Consider the following 25,222-nt stretch of genomic DNA (forward strand, 5'->3'; position numbering starts at 1 on the left):
CGACCTGTGGCCTACGCTTTTAGGTTCACCTGTGCCCTGTCTGCTGAGGGGCCCAGAGGACAGCACTCTGGTTGTAGCAGCAGAGATGTGTGTGCTCTGAAAGGATGGTGTAGCAACGGGGCTTGGGCAAGCTGCATTCCTTTGGTTGTTTCTACTGAACTGACACCCCTCAGCAGACCTTTGATCCTTAAAGGGACGGGGCCCAGGTAGATCTAAGCCCGCCATTCCCTCTCGAGTGCTACCCTTCCCCTTTGTAAATGTAAAGTCATCCTGGTGTTTCTATGAACAAAGTGGAGCACACAGTCTATCCGTTTGACTGATTAGCAGCCAAACACTCGTTCCACAGGCTGGTACCCGTCGCTCTCAAGTGAGTCTTTAGGTCTCTCCTCTGACACACCTTCTGGTACTGAGGGTGGAAGCTCTCTCTTCAGTTTATTTCACATTAAGCAGAACATTTCTGCAGCCATTTTAGTTCCGCTTTCCAAGTGAATAGTCCATTTGGAACCCTTTCAATACCCAAAGGTATTCACATCCTAGTCAGTCCTCAGAAGAGCTGTTATTTCCTAAGCACTGGATAACTTGGGGTGTTTTTGGTGTTCAGAACTGACTAGGCAGCTGGGTATGTGTCACAAACTTTCTCCTTAATGCGAAATAAACTTCTCTGTCTAATTGGATGCCTCGCGTGTCAGTGGGTTGTTCTGGTGATCTGTCCTCTTGGGTTTCAGGTTCCATGGTCTTGTGTTGATGTTCACATCTTTCAACGACTGGCATGAATGCCACATCTCTCGGATCAACAGTTTCCAAGTTTACAGGTCAACAACATCCTCATTTCCCAGACAGAGCTGAAATGGTTCTGCCTGTGAACTCAGGGTCTCTGTGGCATGAGCAGTATCTGGTACCATCACATAAAGTGGTTCATCTTAGCCCCGTGCACTTTCTGATCATACCGATTTTTACCATGAGCTGCGGATTTTTGAGAACATTTTCATGCCAGTTCATAAGCTTCTTTCATCTGCTCTTTCCATTTCTCAGCTTAATCGTTATGGCCCCCAGGAGCAAATTCAAAGTTCATAGGTAAACTAAATGCAGTGTCAATGGGCAAACATGGTGATCTTCCACCTAATAAATAGAATGGTGAGAACCCTGTAGCCTCATTTCGTCTACAATTATAGGCATGGATTTGGGAGTTCTTCCTTCCAGTTTGACTTTTGTTCTTTTAACAAGGTTCTCAACATAGCCAGCGGAGTTTGGTTCAGCCTGTCTAACTACCATAGCCCTGTGATATGGGGCTGTGTGGGGGGCATGGATCAGTGGTCACGTTGCACTCCCTATCAGCACCCGGCCCAGGCCGGGGAAGCTAATGACCCAACTAGCTTCCAAATTGACCCAAATTTGGTGATGAATTCTGGTCCCGTGCCACTTGAAGCACATTGTACATATGCTAAGAAGATGGGGTTGTATGAGACGTTTCAGTTTTACGGTTGTGCTGTACCCTTCTGAATAAATTATTTTCAAACTCTGACCCTTGGTCATGATGGATCCTTTTGGGGAAACCAAATTTTAAAACCAAGTCACTGAAGATCTTGCCTGCCACAGTCTTGCTGGAGTTGGCAGTGCTGGGTAGGTTTGGACAAGCCTAGTGAAGTGATCAACTATCACTAAGATGCATCCATAGCCTCCTTTGCTGAGGCAAGAAGCCTATTGATACAAGCTCAGATGGTTCTGTTGTATCGATGTGAGTTAGTGGAGCTCTGGCAGGCTGGCAAATTTCTTTTGCTTGACACATGTACAAACTCTAGTGAGATGATGTTTGATGTCCCTCTTCATCTGTGGCCAATAAAACCAGTCTCTTGTGAGACTGATTCCTTGCTCTGCTCCTAAATGCTCCACCTCTCCACAAAGTTCTTTTGTATCTTACAGAGGATAACAGTTGGTGCAGTAACATAGTTTTCCGGTAAACTATTCCATCCAAATGCAGCGATCCCACTGAGAGAGCGAATCTTACCCCGTTCTCCCATGTTCTCTTGGTTGTTTGGTTTGTTCCCCAAGGACTTATAATAAAGAATTTTACTAATAGCTGGATCTTCTTTCTGAGCTGCCAAAATGTCTTCTCGTCGAATAGGATTGATGGTGGATTTCATACCCTTGGAGAAGTCTTCTACTGCCAAAGGGTTGGTAGTAATAGCTGCTAACCAAAATACCTTGTCATCTCTTTGTACATCCAAGGACAGCAAAACAGCATTAACAACTCCTTTCCTTGTCTCTTCTGTGCTTCCATCCTATGTTTTTCTATATCAAAGGGGAATCTGGATAAAGCATCTGCCTCCACATTAGATTTCCCTGGACGATATCTAACCTTGAGGTTAAAATGAGCTAATTCTGCAACCCATCAGTGTGCTGTGGCATTCAGCTTGGCAGTGGTGAAAACATATGTTAGCGGGTTGTTATCGCTGTAAAGCATGAAGGATTATGCCTAGTAGAGGTTGTTACAGAATTTGTCAGTTACAGCCCATTTCAGAGCTAGAAACTCCAGCTTTTCTGAATTAAGGTGATAATTCTTCTCTCCTGCAGTTAGTGTTCTTGACCCATACGGAATTAGGTGCAGTTTTATACTCTCAGTTTGCCCCAATGTTAATATAAGACCTCATTCCTTACTGGAAGCATCTCCATGAAAGATAAAGGGTAAGGCAAAATTGGAATAGGCTGTTACTGGTGGCTGTACCAGGCAGTTAAATCAGCGGGTCTAAAACTCTTTGATGTTGCCCAGTCCAGGGAACCGGCTGTTTGGAAGGTATCTCTCCAGATCCCTTGCCTTGCTCTTTGGCTTTCTGATTTTTCGGACTCCGCTTTTGACAGTATTGTGTGTCAGATTCTAACGGAACAGTCAACAAGTTATACCACGGCTTTGCTATTTGAGAAGTCTTGGATATATGTTGATAGCAGATGAAAAAGCCTGGCAGCTTGCCAGGCTCCCCCCTATGGAGTTTGGTGGTTCCTCTGCAAGAACACAAACAGCCAAGGTGTCAGCTGGATTCACCTTATCCCCTTCAGCAGGTACCACCTTTTCCCAGTAACGGACCTCTCTCTTAACGAGCTCACATTTCAAAGCTTCATTCCAAGCTTCTGCAACCGTTGCAATGCTCTCCTTACAGTCTCTGTCTGTTCTTCAAAAGCACCACTGTGCACAAGGGTATCGTCCAGGTAGGGGATACACATCTCAGTCACAAATTTGGCAAGGCACTCTTCCACGCCGCAGGTGCTGGAAAGTTCAAACTCCAGCCTGCTTTAAGGCCACCCTCTCATCACTGTGCTCCAAACCTAACCTACCATCTCCTTACGCTCTGCAATAACAGGCCCATCCTCTGCTGTGGGTGGAGGGATTATCTGCTAATGATGCCCCCAGCTAAAGAACAGATCTGTTTATCTAAGCACTTATCCTGGGCTCATCATTGTGGTAGGTGAGCACCTTACCCTTAGGTCAACACGTGCAAGGGGCTGAGAGGCTACCGTGCAGAGCATGGGAAATGTTTAGATCTTTCTTTCCTTCCCAGTTGTGTACAAACTCCACCCCAAAGGGCTCCATCCAGAGGTTAGGGGTCTATTGCAGGAGCGGGCAGGTGAGGTCCCGTGGCCAGCAATGTGCAGTAGGTCAGACTAGATGATCACCATGGTCCCTTCCAGCCTTAAAGCCTGTCAGTCAGTGAGCTTTGGGCACCCTGACCGTACTCTCAAACACACAAGGACATAGCAGATACAAAGTAAAAATCAGCCAAAGCAACGTCTCTGCTCTTTCCTCCCTGTCTCCAACACACCTCACTCCATCACCAGTCACACGGTGGCCCGTACCGCTTAAACCCATCCCATTGCAGTTTCCCACTAGATGCAAATCAATAAGGCAGGTCCTTCCCCAATGGCCGCTCAGACCAATGGGCTTTGCAACATGCCCAGAAGGTCAACAGACTTCTCCCAGCAGAGACTGGTGGGCCTGGTGCCATGAATGTGGCCAAGCTGTGGCCCATTTGGGGTCCTAAGGTGTTGGGGGAATTTAGCAAGCCCGGGAAGCTGCAGCATGACATGAGTGTCTCTCGAGGATGATTAAGTCCCTAGACACATCTCCAAACAAAAACAGGCACCTTAGACTTTAGGGGCCACATACCCACCCCACGGGCACTCTTTGTGCATGTGCACTATTTTTTGTGACGTGCAAAACCACTCCTGAGTGCAAACAGATTTTGCTCTTGGAAATTCTATCGATTGTGCAGCTGATGTAATGCCAGTTGTGCGTGCGTGCGTGTGCGTGTGTGTGTGCATGTGCGTGTGTATGTGTGCATGCGTGCGTGCGTGCGCACACACACACACACAAAACAGCCCATGCACAGACTGAGACTGGCTTTGCAAATCTGATCTTACATCATTTTTACCCCACCTGTTATCTCTGTAAAAACATTCCACTGAAGTAATTCTTCTTCTTCTTTTATTTGCTTTTACTTTCCTGTCTGCTGTTTCCCCTGCTCTCCCGAGATCCCCGAGTTGTTTGCTAAGCTCATGTGCTTCTGAGTACACATTTAAGAGCTGATTGTTATTCAGGCAATATTTCTTTTCATAAGCGTAAGGCTTTTTAAAAAGCCGATGGCATTCATTTATCCCACCTTCCCCTGCACAAATATGTTGAGTCATGCCCCTGCTTGGCGAGCACCGCAGACCATAGCCTGGGAATCAAGAGGCCTGTTCAGATCAGAGCCTCCACTCAGAATAGCAGGCATGGGCTGGGTCTGTCCCAGCCAAAGCCGGGAGGATGAGGTTTCATGAATGGCTGGTTCTACAATCCCTGCTCCACCAGCCACTTCATCAACTCAGAGGCTGCTATGTACCTGCTCTGTTCCCACAAGCCTTCAGGCTTAGCATCCTTTGCTTTCTTACGAGACAAGTTCTTCTATCAGAGGGTGTAGACTTGAGAGGAAGCATGGTCTAGTGGTTAAGGTACTGGATGGGGACTCCAGGGTTGTAGGTTCAATTTCCAGCTCTGCTCCAGACTCCCTGTGTAACCTTGGGCAAGTCATTTCCTCGCTCTGTGCCTCAGTTTACCTGTCCTTCCTCAGGCACAGTTCCCACCCAAATCAGGAAAAGCCAAGGCTTTGGCTCTCAGAGGGTTTGTCTTCCTTGTCTCCTGTAAGATCCTGCCGCCCCCCCCACCCCGCTGGCTAGGACCCTGCAGCTGCAGTGAAGTTTATGTTTCTTCCACCTGCAGGTTCCTTTTGCCAGCATCAATCACTGTCTTTGTAGCTTTGGCCCCTTTGTGGGGGCCACACCATATTTCCTCAACCCAGAGGCTCCTGGGTGGGGAGATTTTGTCCCCACCTGGCAAACTGCAAAGGGCAACAACATATAACAGAGAGAGAGAGAGCTGCCATGGGGGCATCGAGGAGGCTGTGAGCTACCTGGACCACAAGGAGACCTGTGAGACTGGGGACAGTCTGAGCAACAGCAAGCATTGCATGGCTGCAGAGATGGCTTGCAGGGTTTCTATCCCCTACCCCACTGCATGAGTGACGGTCACTGTTGGCTCTGAGGAGCCGAATGACAGGCTCCAGGCTCATGTCTAACTGGTGTTGGCGAGTCTCACAATGATACTCGAGGTGTTTCTGAAAGCCCCAGCTCCTGGATCCATGGGATTCCATGAGAATCTCAGAGTGGTAGCTGTGTTAGTCTGTGTTAGTCAGCAAAAACAGCGAGGAGGAATCCCGACTTCCATTACAAAAACAAGTCATTTCTAGCCCTCATGGTTGCTGAGAAAAGCTGGAAAGCGTGACATGAGCGCATCGCAGAGGATCAGAAAGCAGAAGGCAAGTGAAAAGAACCCACAGCGCAGTACTGGTTTGAAGTCTTGTGATTTGGGGGGCTGGACTCAGGATTTTTTAAGGCTCAGGAATGGCAATGCTGTGACCACCATCAAAACAACCTACTACTCCTGCTTTGATAGCTGGCTGGAGAAGACGGCATCATGGCAACAGATGCCCAGGAAGTGCAGAGTGCAACCTCCGGCTAACGTGAAGCTAACTGGTAACCCCAGCCTGCCTTCTGTGGAAGGAGAGCTGCCGGGGAGTTAAAATAGCAGCACAGTGCCCTTTCCTAGCACTCGCTGCCTGTGGATCTCAAAGCACTCTCCAGAGCTGGACAGATCCTTCCAGGTAGCAAGGGACACAGTCTCCCCCATGATGGGGCAAAGAGCAGCTCCCTTCTCAGGAGCAGCCAACAAACTATATTTCTGCCCTGCCCCCTTCCCCCTCCCAGGTATGAGAAGTTTCTCGGTGTACTCAGGAGATGTCAAATTTCCCATCTGGTGCTTGGTGTGCAGGGATGTGTTTGTCTTAATCTCAGCGTCTAAATCCAGCTCGCAGCTAATCCCAGGAGCTGAGTCGCAGACCGCGTGCGCCGTTCCTTTTTAATTTCGTTTGAAACCGAAGCTCACCCTCGCTCATTTCCCAGCTCTGCAATTCAGTGTGGAATGCACGGAGCAGATAAGCGACTTGCTGGGAGCCAGCGGGCTGGAGAAGACAGCTCACCCGCGCCCACGAGTTATCACTCGCTGCAGCTGCATCCGTCTAGGTGACATCTGCTAAACAGGAAGTGCCTCTTGCCAGTTTCTTTCTTAAGAAAAAGGGGGCTGGTTTTGTTTGTTTCCCCCCTTTCCCCTATTTGTTTGGGGTCGGGCCTTGCAGATCTTTCTTCATTTCTTCTGAGTCACAAGGCCACCGAGTGAGCGAGGGTTCATGTCTGTAACTGTTGAAAGACCAGGCTTTCTTAGCACCAGCGTTTTTGAGGCAGCATAGTGGCCCGCATGGTGTGGGAAAGGAGTTTAAAGGGGTTTGTGGCAGCCACAACACGTTTAATAAGGATTTAAAAATAAAAAGGTTTCCCAAGCCAGTCGCTCTGATCCTGTTACGTGGCATAAAAAGAAAAATGCTCCTAGCCGTTGTGGGAAGAGTGTCACCAGCCCTGAGAAGTGCAAAATCAGGGTTCATGTCCCGCAAAATGATGAGATTATCTTAGACATCAAGAGATGAAAAAAAAATCGAGTTCTTGTTATTAGTCTCCTGGTTTCTGGGCCTTTAGGGAGTCATGTTTACCAGCATTTCTCAGCCACCAGGAAGGTAGAAACTTTGTTAAAGATGAGATTCTCATGGGATCCCATGACTACCGGAGCTGGAGCTTTAAGAAAAAACCCAATTACCGAGAAACGGACACTAAAGCAGCGAGAGTGGCGGTGCATGGTCATTGCTGCTAGCGCCAGGGCTGCGGAAGAGTTTCCATCCCAACCCCACGGATTTCACCGAGTCACAACTTTCTGAAATATCCCCTGGAGGAGCCGAAATTCTCCAGGTTTGGTCTCTGCCCAAAGGTGAATTTGTGAGGGAAGTGTGAGCTAAAGCCCATTTGGAGTTAGGTGGGATTGCCAAACAAACCTTTGTCACGTTTCACCAAAGCTTCTGACTGTGTTTTTCCTCACATCCGAGCCAATCTGTGGAACTGCAAACGCAGCCCCCAGCGACTTGCCTACACATCGCTCTCTTCTCTCAGGGGTCTCTCTCTCTCTCTTTCCTCAATACTGGGGCAACATACCCCGCTCTCTCCTTCCATGTGCTGCCCCATCTCCGTTCCAAGAGCCATTCCCTAGGAGCTTTCAGCGTTCATTCTCCCAGGGCCAGAGTCCACCCTGTGCAGCCCGACTGAAATCCATCAGGCCTTGCTGGCCCTGGGATGGAGCTCCTTTCCACTCTTGCCAATATGTCCCATGGAGAAGGTCTTTGGATCATCTCTGGGGATCTGGGCCTGCACCTCTGGCCACTCCCTGGCACCTATTCTCAGGGAAGTTAGTTGAGACTGGAAGAATGTGAGGATCCTACATCAACTCCTTTGTAGCAAGGGTCCCGAGTGAATTAGCAATACCCTGCTCTCCAGCCAGGCCCTTCTGGATCTCTGTCTCTCACACACTACATTTTACCCAGACTTCATCAGCCCCTCTTGGTCTTCTCTTCTGATGCAAGGGCAGAATCTTCTTCCATGCGATGCCCTTCAGCAAAATCACACTTTGAGGTCTGACCACATCACAGATGTACATAACATAAGAACACAAGAAGAGCCATACTGGGTCAAACCAATGGTCCATCTAGCCCAGTATCCTGTCTTCCGATGGCAGCTGGGACCAGATGCTTCAGAGGGAACAAACAGAGCAGGACAATTATCAAGTGATAATTATCAATTATCAACTGTTGTCCAGTCCCAGCTTCTGGCAGTCAGAGGTTTAGGGATACCCAGAGCATGAGGTTGCCTCCCTGACCATCTTGGCTAATAGCCATCAATGGACCTATCCTCCATGAACTTATCTGATTCTTTTTTGAATCCAGTTATACTTTTGGCTTTCACAATGTTTCCAGGCAAGGAGTTCCACAGGTTGACTGTGTGTTGTGTGAAGAAGTACTTCCTTTTGTTTTAAACCTGCTGCCTGTTAATTTCATGGGTGACCCCGGTTCTTGTGTTATGGGAAGGAGTAAATAACACTTCCTGATTGACTGTCTCCATCCCAGACATGATTTTACAGACCTCTGTCATATCCCCCCTGAGCCGTCTCTTTTCCAAACTGAACAGCCCCAGTGTTTTTAGTCTTTGCTCGCACGGAAGCTGTTCCATCCCCCTCAATCAGTTTTGTTGGCCTTCTCTGCACCGTTTCCAGTTCTATCTTTTCTGAGATGGGGCGAGCAGAACTGGGGCGAGCAGAACTGGGCGTACCATGGATTTATATAGCGGCATTATGATCTTTTCTGTCTTATTCTCTATCCTTTTGCTAACATTTGCAGTGGGCGAGGTCTAGGTTGGATATTAGGAAACACTAGTTCACTAGGAGGGTGGTGAAGCGCTGGAATGGGTTACCTAGGGAGGTGTTGGAATCTCCATCCATAGAGGTTTTTAAGGCCCGGCTTGACAAAGCCCTGGCTGGGATGATTTAGTTGGGGATTGGTCCTGCTTTGAGCAGGGGGTTGGACTAGATACCTCCTGAGGTCCCTTCCAACCCTCATCTTCTACGATTCTCTTAGCTTGTTGGACTGCAGATGTTTTCAGAGAACTAGCCACGAAGTAGCAGTGGGAGGCAGGTTTTCCAGGAGGTGTTGGAAATGCAGTGCAATGTCAAGTGTGCGCTGCACACCAATTCCTTGTAGCTATGCGGGGAAGGCAGTGCAGAGAACAAACAATGCCAGGGCTGGGACAAAGCTGATGCTCTGAGGGGATCAGGGAGGCTGCCCTGGACACCAGCATTTGGGTGACAAAACATGTAGAGACCCCGGAGGGATTTTAAAAGGTGACCAGGTGCAATGGCATCTGTTCCCAGCTGCCCTGAGCTTTTCTTGCCTGTGGCGAGAGCGAATTGCAAGGGAAAATGGGCCCTGGAAACAGGGTGAGTTAGACAGCAGGAAGGCTGGGTGTCTGCTGCCCCACACTTAGTGCGGTCATCCATTCCCGTGCAAAGGGCACATGAAACTCCATAGTTTGCACTTAGTAGCACTGTGCACCCATTTAGCATGGACTTCGCACTAGTGTAATGACTACACCTGGTGCAGGGCACTGGAGGATTGGGCCTTTGAGGTAATGTCTACTAGGGCCAGAGTGCAACAGAGTGTGTGATAGTCTGATCTATATCACAAGCTCTTGGGTGAGGCCAGGCTGCTCCTCCTCAGGGTGGGCCCTGGTCTAACTGATCAGGGCACAAGAAAGTTGAATAGTTTCCCTTACTGATTGCTTCCAGCTAGCACCATGTGACCTTGGGTTCCTGCCCTGTTTCTCCCCACCAGGAGCAAGCTGTCTGTGCAATTCGGTTGTGGAAGGGTTAACGCTCTCCCCTTCTGCTTGGCCAAATAACAACCCCCTAGCAGGCTGCTTGCCAGTGCTCCCAATTTGACAGGGTGGAACTGGCTGCATAAGGCTCTTTAATGATGGGAATTTAATTAGCTTGCATTGCACTTCCAACACCTCCGGTCCCTGCAAGAAAATCAATGTGAATTAACAGAAGTCAGTCCGGCACAGCCTGCTTCAGCCCTGCCACACGCCCAGAGCTGCAGACAGCTTTATCAGCCGGTGCGCAAGAGCCAGCTTAATGGGCAGGGAGCTCGCTTGCTCCCTGCCCGCTTACACCAGCTCTGAGGGCAGTTTGCAAGAGAGGAGTCCCATGTCGCCAGGGTAAGGACCCGGTGGAAAATGAAGCTAAATCAAAGCCCACAGTGAAACTAAGGAAACCATTGCAATAGGTCTCTCAGAGTCACTCTAACTGGATATGCTGCCCTCCAGGCTGCTGCCGCTGGCTCCCTCTGAGAGCTGCCCTCTGGGCCCAAAGAGAGAATGGGCAGGTGCCAGCGTAGCAGGTCTATCGCTGCATCCAGGGATGCCTTCGCTCAGGATGGCCGCCTACCTCCCCTCCCCCTGAGGCCAGCCCTTTGACTCTCCCCACAATCCACCCAGCTGGGAGCACGGAGCTGACCCTCCCGCCGGGGGACACCGCCACGCTGCTAATGGGCACAGAGCCGGGACCCAGGAGTTTTACTCCTGGCGCTGACCCCGATGAGCTGCACGACCTTGGGCCAGCCAAGCTGTGCCCGTTCCATGCCACCATTCCACCCTATTACTGCCACTCCACTCGCTGGCCTGCCCATCTCTCTAGCTCTAACGAGAGCTAACCTGTCCCGTGGAAACCCCAAAGGCCCCATTGCTACCTCTACACCAGGCCTTGACGCTGGGTGGCACTTCCTCAGTGGGCATGATGCCTGTTGGCTGCCCCAGACCCTGCATACACCGTGCTCCTGGGGTGGGAGAGGGGCAATGAGCCGCAGGCCCCCCAAGCCATGGAACAAACAGGGGCTGCAGAGCACCACTGAAAGTGGGGGGACAGAGGGTATGACTGGGGGGAGTCGGGTTCTGCCCCAGGGTGGGTGTTGGAGGGCAAATCTGTCCTGTACTCACTGAGCAGCAGTGGTACCCGTCCCATGGGGCTAGCAGGCTCCCCACTTTGGCTGCTCTCATCCCAGCGTCATGTGACCAGAGCTGGATGACCGGCGGGGGCGGGGAGGGTAGCCAAATTTGAGTGAGTGGCAGAGCAGTGCACGGGGGCACAGCACCACTCAGGGTGGGTCTCACTCGGCAACCCACCCTCACGGTCTCCCACTTCCCAGGGGCAGGGCCTGACCTCCTCTGTGTCACACCCCCTGGGGGCAGAACGCACCCCCCCAGTCATGTTTTTGGAAGGGTGGAGGAGCCTCAGTTTCAGATTTTGCCCCTAACCCCTGCAAACCTCTGTGCAGCCCTGCAGCCCGACATTCCCCCTCTCTCCCAAATCTCCGCAGGAGCATGGAAATTGCCCCCTCCCCAGCCCCTGCTCTCCCCTTACTTTTCCATGTCCACCATTGGACTGAACCATTCCAGACTCCTGCCAGACTGGGGATGGACCGGGCGAGACAAACCCAGCTCAGTTGCGTTGCTGGCCGGGCAGGACACGGACCCCTCGACCAGTGAGACGCTGCAGTGGGAGGGGATGGCAGAGATTACCTTGGGGGACGGGCCCAGCTGACACCCGCTGTGGAATGGTAACGCTGTCAGGGCAAGGGCACAGCCAGTCTCCTAGCACCTCGCAGGACTCGGCATTGCCCAAGTGCCGCAGCCAATGCCCCCCTGCCTCGGGGAGCCCCTCTGGCTCAGGGCCCAGGGTGCAGGTGGAGGATTGACGCACGGAGAGCTAAAGTGGGTTCGCCGCAGGCACACCGGGGGTCTGTGGCAGAACCAGGAATAGACCCGCATCACCTGGGAGCAAGCCCAGGGCCTTAACCACAAGCCGTCCTCCCATCCCTGGCCACTCTGTGCAGCCTGCCAGCCAGAGGGCCCGGTTGACACCAATGGTCCATAGGCAGGTTCTGATGGGGACATTGGTCCACTCAAAATTGGCCTGAGACCCAGCTCAGCTCACAGGGCACAGGAGGGAGGCCCCCTAGTGACCTGACCCAGGGGTGAGGGTATAAGGTCTTTGGGGTGAGGAGTGGAGGTGCGGTGGGGGGCAGGAGCTGGGGGGAAAGGGGACGGAGTTGAGACCCAGGGAGGGGGGTGCAGATAGCAGCTGGGGGGGGCAAGCGACAGAGAGCGGAGGAGGGTGAGAGTGAATAGAAGCAGATGGGGGACAGGATCTGGGGGCGGATAGGAGCCAGTGGGCACACGGAAAGTCTCCAGGGGCAAGAGTAGGTCAGGGGAAAGGGGACAGGGGCAGAAGGGTCTTTAACTACTAGACCCCACTCCCCTCCAGAACCTGGAATGGAACCCAGCATTCCTGAGGCCCCCCCTTCCTCTGTGGTCAGCCTCTCTGTGTGAAACCCATGGGCAAAGTGTGGGTCTTGTTCCCCGCCCATGGCTGGTGCAGCTGGCAAATAGCAGCCTACCGCTGCTACCGGTTCCTCTGGTAGCTCAAGTGGAGTGGCTCTAAAGGTGCTGATGACCCATGGGTGGGGGGTGCAGTCGGGTTCCACAGGATGGAATTTCGGCTGTGTAACAAACATAGGAAATTGCACAAAAACGTCTGTGTGAAAAATGTTAAGGTTGCAAAGTCATGCAGTGTGCAGATAGGAAATGCCAGAATTGATGCTGGCCATGCAACCTGAAGGCAGGCCTCTTGCGTATATGCATGGTGAAACAGACTTTAATTACACGTTCCCAGCCTATATTGTCGACAGGACCCTGCCTCATTCAGTGCACAATGCATGAAATTTACCCTTCTGAAACAAGCAACCCCATCACCTTCTGTGCAAGCCTTCCTCCTTCCCTCGCCTGCCCCGTTCGTCCCTTACCTCGGCGGAGTGGCTAAGTGATGCTGTGCCTATGCTCGGGATTTGGGGCCAAAGTTCCCCACTGTTGCTAAGACTGATGCAGCTCCCTCAGTGGCAGCAATGCTGGCTGCACTGGTGTAGACAGGTGACTGAGTGGCCACTGGCATTTTAGGCCTGTTATCTGCAGTGTTCGATAACAGGATGGTTTGAGTTGTGACAGAAGCCTTGTCTACACGAGAGTCCAATCATAGCTATCACCAATGGAGCCGTGTTGACTAAAGTGGGAAATTGTAGCCAAAAACCCCTGGTCTGGACACAGCCCTGTAAGTTCCTGACTGCAGAGAGTTTGTCCTTAGTCTCTCTGGCAGGTCCCACGTGTACCTATGAGGCTAGATGGTAGGTATTATTGTTGTTAATTACTGGGAACACATGCATCATGGGAAGCAGGGGATGTTGCTGGCTGGCTGTGATCACCTTGCCCTATTTCCAAGTTCCCAGGCTAAGCAGGGCTTGTTATCAATAGCAAAAAACCATGCCCTCTCTGTTTGATTTCATTTCCTTTCCCCCCGCCCCTCCCTGCTCCAGTGCTCCTCTGAGATAACTGAAACCAGAGCGAAGGGTGGGCCATGGACCAGCCAGCATTATCGCTCTCTTCCTCACGGCAAGGAAATCAGGAAGTTTGCAGAGATACCCTGCCAATAAAATAAACACTGCTCCTGCCAGCAGCTGAACGGTGTATCACCCCTGACAGCTGCCAGAGCTCCCCTTGGATCGCCCTTCCGGTCAATAATGTGTGCAAATGAGCAGCCACCCAGCAATGAACCAAGCTCCAAAGCTGCATGGAGACCCTGCGTTTATGGCACCGCCCACCGCTGGTAGGGAAAGAATTCTCCATGCCGCAGGGCAATGGCAGGGCGACCGGGAGAGACTGACCATGTGTTGTTATTAGAGAGCTGAGCTCTGCATCCTCCATCTTCAGCAACACTCAGATCCAGACCCTGATATCTCAGCCCTCTATAAACAATCGAAGGCCCTTCTATAGCTCCCATTGCTGGAGTACCCACCACACTTTCCTCACAACGCCCCGGGCGGCAGGGCAGGTCTGGTTGTCCAGACGGGGAACTGACGCTGAGGGATTTGCCCAAAGTCACACATGGAATGTACGGCAGAGCACAGAATCCAAGCCAGGTCTCCTGAGCCCCAGACCAGCACCTAACCACTGGGCCAGACTTCGTCTTTACAAGGAGATGGGAACTCTCCTTCCCACACTCAGATCCTTCTTGAACCCCACCTCTGCTGCGGAGCTGGCAAGAACCTGAGTCAGCTTCAGTTATGCCAGGGCCGGGGCACTACAGGAAACCCTCCAGTATGACAGACGGACAGATTAGATAGATGATGACAAACACCAGGCAAGAGGGCAGCTGTTATGCAATAAACCCATAAAAATGGCACTACCAAAATGTGTGCCAGCTGTCACCTGGACCACTCAGATACCATGGTGATGGGCAGGTTCAAGAACCTGAACAGACGCTGCTCAGAGGTTACAGTCGCTTCCTCTGTTTTTTGTTTGCCGAATGTAAGTGTCCCAAGGCTGGGACCGAGTCTGCGAGGCAATTAGAAAGTGCCTCGCATTGCACATGGTGGGAAACCCCACGGTGTAAATGATAATCATTTCCGCTGGAGAGATCCTGCCATCACCCCACATTTACCATCTGGGAAGAGATCCTCCCAAGAAAGGGCTCAGGATGGGACACTCCCCTTCCCCACCTTTACTCTAGCATCGCCATCAGGATGCATTATCCATTCATTCTCTGCCTTTCCCTACTGGGCCATGGTCTCCCCTTGGCCCCTGGGCAGAGCTCCCACTGAAATCAAAGAGCAAAGAAACAGCAAAGTCCCGTGGCAGGATATGACCCATAGCGGGCATGGCACTCATTGTGGGAAACCAGAGCCTGTGATTCTCTGAGCAGAAGCAGTGGCCCTAACTGAATCCCAGTCGGCAAAGGGTTAACTCCTGGCCCCTGTTAATCCCAGCAGGCAAAGGGTTAACTCCTGACTCTTTTTAATCTCAGTAAGCAAAGGGTTAACTCCTGGCCCCGTTAATCCCAGCAAGCAAAGGGTTAATCCCTGGGCCCTGTTAATCCCAGAAGGCAAAGGGTTAATTCCTGGCTGCTGTTAATCCCAGCAAACAAAGGGTTAATCCCTGGGCCCTGTTAATCCCAGAAGGCAAAGGGTTAATTCCTGGCTGCTGTTAATCCCAGCAAACAAAGGGTTAATCCCTGGGCCCTGTTAATCCCAGCAGGCAAAAGGTTAACTCCTGGCCCCTGTTAATCCCAGCAAACAAAGAGTTAACCCTGACCCCTGTCTCCCACAGCTGCACTGGGTGGAGTAAGGAGATGGAATTGGGGCCTGCTGGCCCAGGCAGGCTCTCCGAGGAAACTCGGGGAACTCCATAAAACAGCTAGTTCCCCAGGGCCGGCATCCTCTGACATTCCTGGGGAGCTGTAGTGTTTATGGGCCACTGGCTGAGGGCTTTAAACTAGAGAGAGCATCAGCTGGGAGGGCACCTGTGGGTGTTCTTGTGTGTGTGTGAGAGTTATGGTTGCCCCAAACGCCCACAGCTGTGCTATTATTCACTCTCCACTCCGCTGAGAGGACTAAGGGCAAAGGTACGGCTTTCTCCCCCCTTACCCAGTGTGGGGGTGTGATGGGTGACCAGGTGTAGTGGCGAAGTTTTGCTCTCTGCATTGATATCCACCTGGAGTGGGCCTGGGTATGATGGAGGCTTTCTGGCCAGCCAATAAGACCTGCTGTAAGCCTCTCCCAGCTGGAAGGGGGAGATCTCTTCCCCTCACTCTCCCATGTTACTTGTCAAAGAAACCCTGGTGCTGGGGCTGACTTGGGTCAGAGATGCCTGCGCTGTACAGTCTGCTCTCAAGGGCAGCATTGCTCCCCCGATAGCCAGGTGAATCTCTGCTACACGCAGCCGGTTTCAGGTGCAGCTGCTGGACCTTCATGCTGTGTCTGCAGCATGATTTCTTCACAGCAATTTCCCTTCCGCACTCCCCTGGTAAGAACGAGGGGAGGGGAGCCCTAGTGCAGGCCGGCCGCCAGCCCTCTGAGCCCCGTGTTTCTTAACCCTGCTCGGAGCCAGGGTTAAGATGATGATGTAGTGGTTACATGTCCCTGGAGTGGTTACAAGTCAAGCTACAGCTTCTTGCCCTTGCCAGAGCTGTGGTGGGCTCGTACTGCTGGGGGACCTTAACAAGAGAAGGCTGGTGGAGACAGGGTCTCCGGCTGCTCCTATTTACCTTGTAAATCAGCTCAGCTGCTGGATTATTTCTGCCTGAAAAACAGACCCTGTTGCTGGGCTGCTCTGAATGCCAGGGCAAAAGCTGGAGAGTCCACACTTTAAAGGGGAACCAGCCAAACTGCCTCTAAGACAGCCAATGTCCAAATCCCCGAAACAGCATCAGCCGGTCTGGTTAACTTCCCCTTTTGTTCCTCCTCTTATAGGGCTGCCCTGAAAGTGCCACTGTATATGGGTTGCTGGTGCCTATGACTGCGGCTGGGAAAATCCATCTGCTGCTGGGGAAAGAGTAAGTCCAGTTTGTATGCGATCCCAGTTGAGTTTTTAAGTTTTCGGTTGATCAACTTTATGGGTCTCAGAGAAGAATATTGAAAAGAAAGCAGAGACCCAGTATCCTTAGGCTAGTAAATAAAACCCACAGATGCTCATGATTCCAAAAGTGACTTACTAAGAACAGCAAAAAGAAAAGGAGGACTTGTGGCACCTTAGAGACTAATAAATTTATTTGAGCATCAGCTTTCGTGAGCTACAGCCCACTCCTGCCAGCTCTGCTCTTAGGAGTGGTGAGGTGAGAACACAGGACTGGGAGCCAGGGGTCTCCTGAGTTCTCATCCTGCCTTTGACACAGACTCTCTGTGGCCCTGGCTAAGTCACTGCGCCTCTCTGAAACCTGGGGCTGATGGTGCCTGCCTCGCTCCCAGAGGGCTGCGAGGATGAGCTAGGAAATGTTTTCTAGCCCTCTGAGGATGGAAAGTGTTGTACACAATGAAATGTTCTTGCTGCCCTCCATGGGCATGCCCAGCTCCTGCCCACGCTAGTTGGGGGGCAGGCCATAGGGTGCACAGGCCTGCTTCTGGGGTGGCATCCACAGAGAAAGGGTCAAGATATTTCCTGCAGCAGCAGCTCGTAGGTACGAACCGTGTGATCTGCTGAGGTCTTGCCGCTGGGCGTCACTCCAGCTTGGATTCTCTGACGCACTGCCGTTTTACTGGGACAGAACCGCTCTGCCCATGTTACCTGGTGTGGTTCTCTGCAGGGCTGTACGGTGATGTGGGAAGCCTCATAGGGTGTGTCCCCACGTGCCTCAGGACCTAATCCTGAGCGGTGCTGAGCCCTACCTGACTGTGGGAGCAGGCCTTTGGGCAGCACTGGGGTGGAGGCTGGGAGCTGTGTCTCCGGAACACTCTCTAACCGTGTGTGTCAGGGATCCCCTGGCTTCTAGGCAGCCTGGTTCCTCGTGTGTATTCACCTTTAAAATCATGCTGCCAGGTGCTGGTGCAGACACGCAGCACCAGGGACAGGCCCCCAATTCAAATGCACAGCTACCGGCTGGGGAATAACAGGCAAGGCAGCAGAGCTGCTGAAAAGGATTTGGGGGTGAGAGTGGGTCACACGTGGACTATGAGTCAAAACCATGATGCTGTTGCAACAAAGGCTACTATCGTTCTGGGGTGTATTACCAGGCATGTTGTATGTAAGACAGGGGAGGTGATGGTCCCACTCTACTTGGCACTGGGGAGGCCTCAGCTGGAGTCCTGTGTCCAGTTCTGGGCGCCCCACTTGAGCAAAGATGTGGACAAATGGGGGAGAGTCCAGAAGAGAAATGAGAAAAGGTTTAACCATTCCTCCTAGCTCAGCGTTTCTAAAAAAACCCTGGGTATGTTTAGTTCTGAGGAAAGACTGAGCAGGGACCTGATAACAGTCCTCAAATCGGTGAAGGGCTGCTCTAAAGAGGACAGGGTTAACTGTTCTCCATGGCCACTGAAGGTAGGAGATGTGATGGGCTTAATCTGCCGCATGGGAGACTGAGGTGAGATATTAGAAAAAGCTTCCTAACGCCCAGGGAAGTGAGACACTGGAACAGGGAGGGTGAGGGAGGCTGTGGAATCCCTGTCCTTGGAGGATTGTAAGAACAGGTGGGACAAACCCCAGTCAAGGACAGTCTGGGTGTACTTGGCCCTGCACACCACTGGACGAGATGAGTTCTCGCGGTCCTTCCAGCCCTACAGCTCCATGATTCTAACCCTCTGGAGTCACTTGGGATGGGCCCAGCAGCTCCTACACTTACATGTGCACTGGGTTAGTGGGCTGGACCTCATGAAGCCCTGCACCCTTCCTCCCTTTGCTTGCGGGGACGGCAGGGCCTTTCTATGGGCTCCCCCCAGCATCCTCGAAAGCTCTGCAGGGTGGAGACCCTCCTGCTGGCTGGGAGCGGTAGGAGCATTTCCCTCCAGAGCCCAACCACGTGGCTCCCTTTGCCCCACTGACCCCACTTGCTTGCCACTCAGGCCTCGGATCCCCGCACGACCATGCGGTGCTATCCCCGTGCTGGGCTGCCCTGTTTCCTTCCCATCTCCACTGCCTCCCCGAGCAGAACATTGTCAACACTGTAGCAACTCTAGGAAGGAGGGTGTCTGGGGAAAATGCATTATGGAGACTAGATGGATCCACAAGGGCACGGCTTTAACTCCAGCTCCTGCAGCCCCTCTGAGCCCTATCCGGGACATGGAGCAGTAATTGACAGCTCATTAGGAGCACTGATAGCCACAATGATACCCACGCACCGCAGGGACTGGTGCAGGCGGGGCCAGATCTTGATCTCCATTACGCCAGGGTGACTTTGGAGCCAGCGAGCCTCTCTGGGGTAAGTGAGCTCAGAATCTGGCCCAGAATTGCTACTGGGGAATTAGAGTGAAAAATAAAACAAGATTCAGGATTACACATGAGCAAGTGACCTGATAATTAAAGAAAGCACCGAGTAAATTCAGGATTTAAAACCTGTAAATAAAACATGAACGAGCCTGATTAGTCATTATGGAAATGTTAATTGCAAAGCAGACACTGCCAACTCAGGATGCACCTTCCTCCAGCTCTGTAGCAAAATCCCTCCATTGTCCTGTGTTGCTCACAGATTGGAGACCAGAAATACAGTCAAACATCTCTCTGCTCCCAACCTGGCTGCCTCCTCCTAACACTCTGGGACAGGTGACAGTCCTGCTGCTGTATGAACCAGCCTGGCAGCTCCCCGGGGCTCTGCCCCCCGGTCTATCTGGTTTGTTTGTCCGAGGTGCCATTGGCTTTGCCTAGTCACCAAGTCAAGCTGACGTTAAGCTCCCACCTTTGGAAAACAAGTGCCTCTCCCACCTGCTGTGGGGCCCTTGCACCGAATCTGTGTTTGCCACCCAGCAAGTGCAAGGGCTTGTTTGTGCCCAGGGCTTTCCCTGCAATGAACACCTGTCTGGCTAGTTATGGGCTGCTCCACTGCACTGAAATCCTGTTTGATATATGGGGTGAGTCAACATCTCAGCCCTCACTGCGCGTGTAAACAAAGCGGACAGGCTGGCAGCTGTAATTGCTACCACCTGCCTGTCCAGGATTGGCTTGTTTCACCTCCCATCCAGAGACCTTGTGTCCTTACCTTGGCCACTTCTCCTGGAGTTGCTTCCCCAGGCGCCATGGCAAGTGGAGGCCGAAGGTCGGTTTTCCAGCTTGGAAGAGCCTCCAGCCATTAAAGGCCAGCCGGTCGCTTGCAGTGCCAGCTGAACTGTGTGGTGGTGGGCTCCAGAAATGCCCTCTGCAGTGCCAGGCCCTCTGCTGCCAGCACGGCTGGAGAGGATCCTTCCAAAGCTCTACCTGAGCTCTCTGAGGAAGGCTAGCTGCGTCAAGGGGCTATGGAGGGTGAATGTCTCTCTCACATGCTCTCAGCCACTTTGCAGGGGAGAGGAGCTGTTTGAAATCCACAGGAGAGGAGAGGCAGGCTGGAGAGCTCCGGCCTCTCCTGCTGATTGCTTAACAGAAAATGCCGGCTAGCGGCTGCTGGTTCCCTGTCCCTAGGGCACCCTGCCCCAAGTCTCTCTGACTTACTGCTGTCCAGCCTGCTCTGGAGTGTGCCTTGCAAGGGGTGCTGGGTGCTCATGTGACATCAACCCTGGCTGTGGAGGGGGAGTTGTGTCCCATGGTGAGAGGGGAAGGCAAACAGCTGCCTGCTGGTGATAATGCAGCAGGGGAGGAGGACTGGGCAGCTGAACCCTTGTTCTTCCCCCAACAGGAACCATCTGTGACCAAGCCCAGCTCTGTCTTCCCTGTCACCCATTCCGGTCTGACTTTCCAACAACTTCCCCTTCGCGCTGGCTTCACTTCCCCACTCCGCGAGCGGGGCCAGCGCAGTAGCAGCCGCAGCAGCGGCCAGGCTGGTGTGACGAGTTCTCGTTTTCCCATGCGGGGCGGGGTCAGGGACTGCAGGCGGGAGCAGGAACTTGGTGCTGGGCCCGTCGGTTCTACGTACAGCGGGCTGGGCGGGTGGGTGTCTGCGGCTGTTCTCGTCTTGAACTTACCTCGTAGGAGGGACTTCCAGAGGGCCTGAGAACTGACATGATCAGCCATGGCCTGGCGCCATGCCCTGGGCCTGCTGGCACACCTCCAACACGCCTCAGTCGTGCACCCTCTGGACTGCAGCCCTCACGCAGCTACAGGTCTCCGCTACACCTCACCCATCTCTCAGCTGGAGAAGTGGGAAAAAATCCCCCAGACGTCTTTGCAATCTGGAGCCCCCTGACTTTCTTAAGTGGTCCTGGCTTCTCCCATCTCTAGTGTGTCTTGGCTCCTGCCTTCTCCACCCTCCTGGGCTTCTGTTTGCCCTGATGCTGCTGACACGCGGGGTGCAAGCCCTGGGGAAAGGAAAGGACTTGTTAGAGAGAGAGCCGAAAGGCTGTACAGGCGTCTGCAGGTGGGAGGGAGGAAATCTGTCCTAAAAATATAGCCGTGACTGCTCGCTCCCCGAAGATGGCTCAGCAGATGGTGTGTCTCTGCCTGCCACCTGTGGAGCGTGTGCTCCCGCAGATGGTGTATATGGTGCTTCCACTTTCACACTGCTGCCCTGGGCTTCCTGGCCCAGCCCTGCCTTTTGCTTTCGACAGCATCTCCAATATGGCTGCGAGCGAGAGGCTGGGAAAGACCACAGCAATGCGATGGGAAAAGCCAAGCCCTCCGTCCTCCAAGCAGCTTTGGGCAGCTGGAGCCTGGGACCTGGGGCCTGAGCAGGGGTGCACGGAGTGTGGCCGCTGGGGAAATCGTAGGGACTTCCCGGTGATAGATTGTGGGAGGGAGCCTTGCAAAGGCCTGGGGTTTACAATGGGCTAGTTCCGATCTGCATCCTGGCGCTCTTCCCAATGGTGCAGCCAGGGATGATGGGGGGGCGATGCCCTACTCCCTGTTAATACCTTCAGTCAGTATCCCCAGGGGGACAGGGAATTCTTCTCCACTCCCCCGCCCCCAACACCCTGTCAGAAGGGGAAGGGGTGTTCCCATCGTGGGGCTGCGTGTTACCAAACGTGAGCATGGGCGGGAACGTCGGGGTCACTGCAAGGCCCGTCTACACTGTAGCGGTGCAGATCCAGTGGTGCAGCGAGGCTGCTGTCCAGCGCAGTGTAGACCCTTCCTAGGGGTGGCAGCTTGGTCAGCAGAAGCAATCTTCCATCGGCCTGGCTGTGTCTGTCTGGGGGATGGGTCACCCAAGTATGGCTCAGGGCACAGATTGCTGGGTTCATTGAATCCGTAGGGTCGTCTAGGGCTAGCTTTTCTGGCTGGGCCACGAATCGTGTGCCTGCAGCTCCCCTTCTGCTCCCTACTCCGTGAGGAGGAGGGTCCCCTTTGCCTTCCCTGAGGGCCCGGTACAAGCTTCATTCTAGTTGGGAACTTTAAGGGGGTGAGAGCTGCTAGCAGGCAGGGTGGGGCCAGCGGCTGGTTACGCTGTGGGAGGGGAGGGGAAACCCCTGGGAGGGGAGCCAAGAGCCAGAGAAAAGGGTCTGACGGTTGAAAAACCACTAAACAAAGCAGATGGGTAATAGAGTACAGGGGCTCCTCCTCTGTGGGGGCGAGAGCCCCGGCAAAGCCCTTTGGTCCCATCCAGAGGATCTCCGTGTTCCCCAGCACTGCCGTCCCCTGGCCAAGCAGCAGTGTGCCAGGCCACTCATGCCCCAGGTACAAGGTATGAAGTGTGCAGAGCCCAGCAAGTCTCTCTAAACTGTCGCACTTCTGGAGGATCCAGGAGATCGACCCTCTTTCCCCCTCCATCCCCCCAATGCCTCCTTTGGCTGCTGGGTGGGAAATGCTGGGTGAGCTTGACGGTGCCATTTGGTGGTTCAATCTTGGGCTGTCTTTTGCTAATTTTTGAGTCCTGGAATCTGCATTTATTGAGGGCTAATGCACTGGACCCAGGTGCCTTTGTGAGGGGTCCTTTCCCGCCCCCCCCCCCCCGCAAGCCATCCAAAGACACCCCTGATAGCTCATCCAGGAATGGGAGTGGGGTGGCCCGCAGAACAAATCCCCCTCCAGGGAAGACCTTGCCCCTTCACAGCCACACCCATAGCAGAGAAGAGCTGCTCTCTTGGGGCTCCGACCTCACCTATGGCTGCTGGGCAAACAGGTGCCAGCTGGACCCAGCTCCTAATGAGGAGGTTAGAGAGATGTTCACCTTACAAAGCTGCTGCCTCCAGACCAGGAGGGCTCTGGTTTGAGTGAGCACTGGCAGGGCATAGACACGGTCCCATCTGCTCACTGACTATGGGTCCCCATGTCCCTGGGCTGAGAAGGCTGGAGTGTCTGGCTGGGGCAGCCAGTGCGGATGGCCTGGTGAGAGACCGACATGTGTCCCGCCCTGCAAGGTGCAGGGTGGCTTTGTTACTGATTAGTTAGGGCTCGGTTGTGCTGGGCGCTCTGTGAACACGGAGGGAGACACCGCCCTGGCCCGGTCGACCTCGCGGGCTAAGCAGACCCCTGCCGGGTCAGCCCTGTGTTTGGTGCCTGTCTGTGCAGGTAGCTGGGTTCTTGCAGGCTTGTGGCCTCGCATCAGGCTGAGACCGTGGCCACCGTGCTCCGAGTGGGGAGGCTTTAAGTCCAATGCTTCATGCTGACAAAAGGAGGCTCGTAATGTAGCCAGCTGTGCTGTCTCATCTCTTCCCCCTTTTATTTTTAGCTTGGGCAGCACCATCGCTGCTTACAGGGCAGTGTGTGTGCAGACAGCTCAGCTTTTGGGGAGTGGGGGAGGGGGACTTCCAGCCCTGGGTTCATGGATGGGGAGCAGGGGAGATGCCCCAGCGAGAACAGGGTTCAGAGAGTGACAGATGGGCTCCTTTGCAATCAGGTTTTGCAATCAAACAGATTAATTTGCAATCAGATTTTGAGACTCCGGGGTGTGTGTGTGTGTGTGTGTGGGGGGGGAACAGCAAGGGTTTGCCCCTATGGAATGCTTTGATTGATAAGAGTGAGTAAAGGCCAGTCTGTCTGGGGGGCGTGGGGGGTGGGGTTCCTTGCTAGACCATAGCAGGATCATTCTCAGCAGCTGCAGCTCCTGTATCATCCTGATTTCTCCCATCCCCTGTAGTAGGTTGGATTTTCTCAGTTAGACTAAGCTGCCGTACACCTACCCTGGCCCAGATGCTCTTTAATAGGCATCAGTGATGTTACTTCATTTTCCCTTAACATTCGGCTTTCAGGTCCCCCTGAAGCAGCCATTCTAGCCTCTCATCCTGGGCTGGGAGTGCCCGACCCTCACCACCCCAGCCTTGGTTTCTGTCTGAGTAACGTGCACATTTGTTGCTGAGCAGAAAACCCCATCAGGTTAAAGGAGAAGCTGAGCCAACTCTCACATCCCCTGGCCACTCAAACCAAGAGAGTGAAAGGAAACAAGAACCCCCCATTAAACAGCTGGCTGGCATTCGCTTTGTTTCTCACACGGGATTGGTTTTGTCTTTGCATTTGACGGTTGGCTTATCTGTACTTGGCTGTGGCATTCGCTCGTCAGTGCGGCCTTTCCTTTATCAGCATCTTTCTTCCCTCCTGGTGTGGGTTGGCTGGTCGGAGGCAGGCAGATTTATGCAGAACAGACGTTGTAAGGAAGATGCTAGAGCGAACTAGCCTGTTTTCTGAAATTGGCCTTTTGAAAGGAGAAGGAGAAATACGTTGAGATACTTGCAGTCATTTTACACTTTAAAAAGAAAACCTGCTTTGAGTTAAATAAACCAGATCAAATGAAGCTGCATCAATAATCCATGAGTGAGATAATAATAAAAACGAGCTAAATAATAAATGAGAAACTGAGTGAAATAAAACTGATCTGTCTCTTGAACCTGTTTAGCGCTTTATAAGACTTTCAGTTTTTTAGCATAATGCCATGTTTCCAAAGTGACTTTCCCCCAGCCCCAAAACACAGCCCCTGGGTGGGGACACAGGAGGTGTCTGTCTGCCCCGCAGCACTGATGAGAGGAATTTAGGGAGGTGGAATGGAAGGACCATGCTGGAGCTAATAACTGCTCTTGCAAAAAGCGCCTGGGATCTTTAACCAAGAATGGGCAGGGAATTCCTTTCCCATCTGCTCAGAAAGTGGCCCTGAAGGATTCCCACAGTGGCACAGAGCCGTTGGGTCAGCACTGGCTCCCAGGAAGAGCGCCCTCTATTGCATCACTTCCTCCTGCCGTGCCGGTTTTCCTCTGGCATCCGCCCCCAACCGGCTGACTAGCCCCAGCTCTGCTTGTCTTGAGAGAGCTGGCGGTTCAGAACGGACCCCAGCACGCCGGCTTCCTTTGGTGCTGGAAGTTTGCCCGGGGTTGGCGCCTGTCAGATTTTGGGGCTGCTCCTTTTCCTAGGTGCCTCGGAACGGTTGCAGTCAGGCAGGAGAAGCTGGGTGTGGGGAGAGCCCAGGGCCGTGTCCATGTGGTGTCACTTGACCGATTAATGTAGGTGCAGAATCAGGTCCCAAGCAGCAGGAGATTATTCCGAGCCCCCTGCGAGCAGAAGCTGGCCCCATAATCTCAGGCAGGCGCCAGCCCAGCCCTAGGGGCGCTTCGAGCACAAAAGCAAAGGGAAGCCAGTGCACTGACGTCTGCTGCACCAGGCGCTCGCTTTGCACCAGGCCACGGGGAGCTCTCCTGCATGGCTGTGTCCGCACCGGGGAAGCAAGAGCCGTAGTTGCAGTGCGGCATTGTGTCTGTTCCCTAGCAGCTCCACCAGTAGGAAAGCAGGAGCTTAGAGGCTCCAGTTATCTCCGTCCCCAGCTGTTCCCAGA

General features: G+C 53.1%; 1 protein-coding gene across 16 annotated transcripts in view; it reads right to left on the reverse strand.

The window, feature by feature from the left end:
- CBFA2T3 (CBFA2/RUNX1 partner transcriptional co-repressor 3) overlaps positions 1-20,976 on the reverse strand; it is a 105,134-nt gene extending 84,158 nt beyond the window's left edge. For 2 of the 16 annotated variants that reach the window (XM_043526552.1, XM_037878105.2), the window contains exon 1: positions 19,580-20,334. In XM_043526552.1, the coding sequence (XP_043382487.1) occupies positions 19,580-19,670 (91 nt within the window). In that variant the 5' untranslated portion in view covers positions 19,671-20,334. Of the gene's footprint in view, positions 1-19,579 lie in introns of all 16 variants that reach the window. The other 14 variants (XM_037878104.2, XM_037878102.2, XM_043526555.1 and 11 more) reach the window with 13 other exon arrangements.
- Positions 20,977-25,222: the final 4,246 nt, after the last annotated feature.

This window comes from Chelonia mydas, chromosome 12, assembly GCF_015237465.2.
Source record: "Chelonia mydas isolate rCheMyd1 chromosome 12, rCheMyd1.pri.v2, whole genome shotgun sequence".
NCBI lineage: Eukaryota > Metazoa > Chordata > Testudines > Cheloniidae > Chelonia > Chelonia mydas.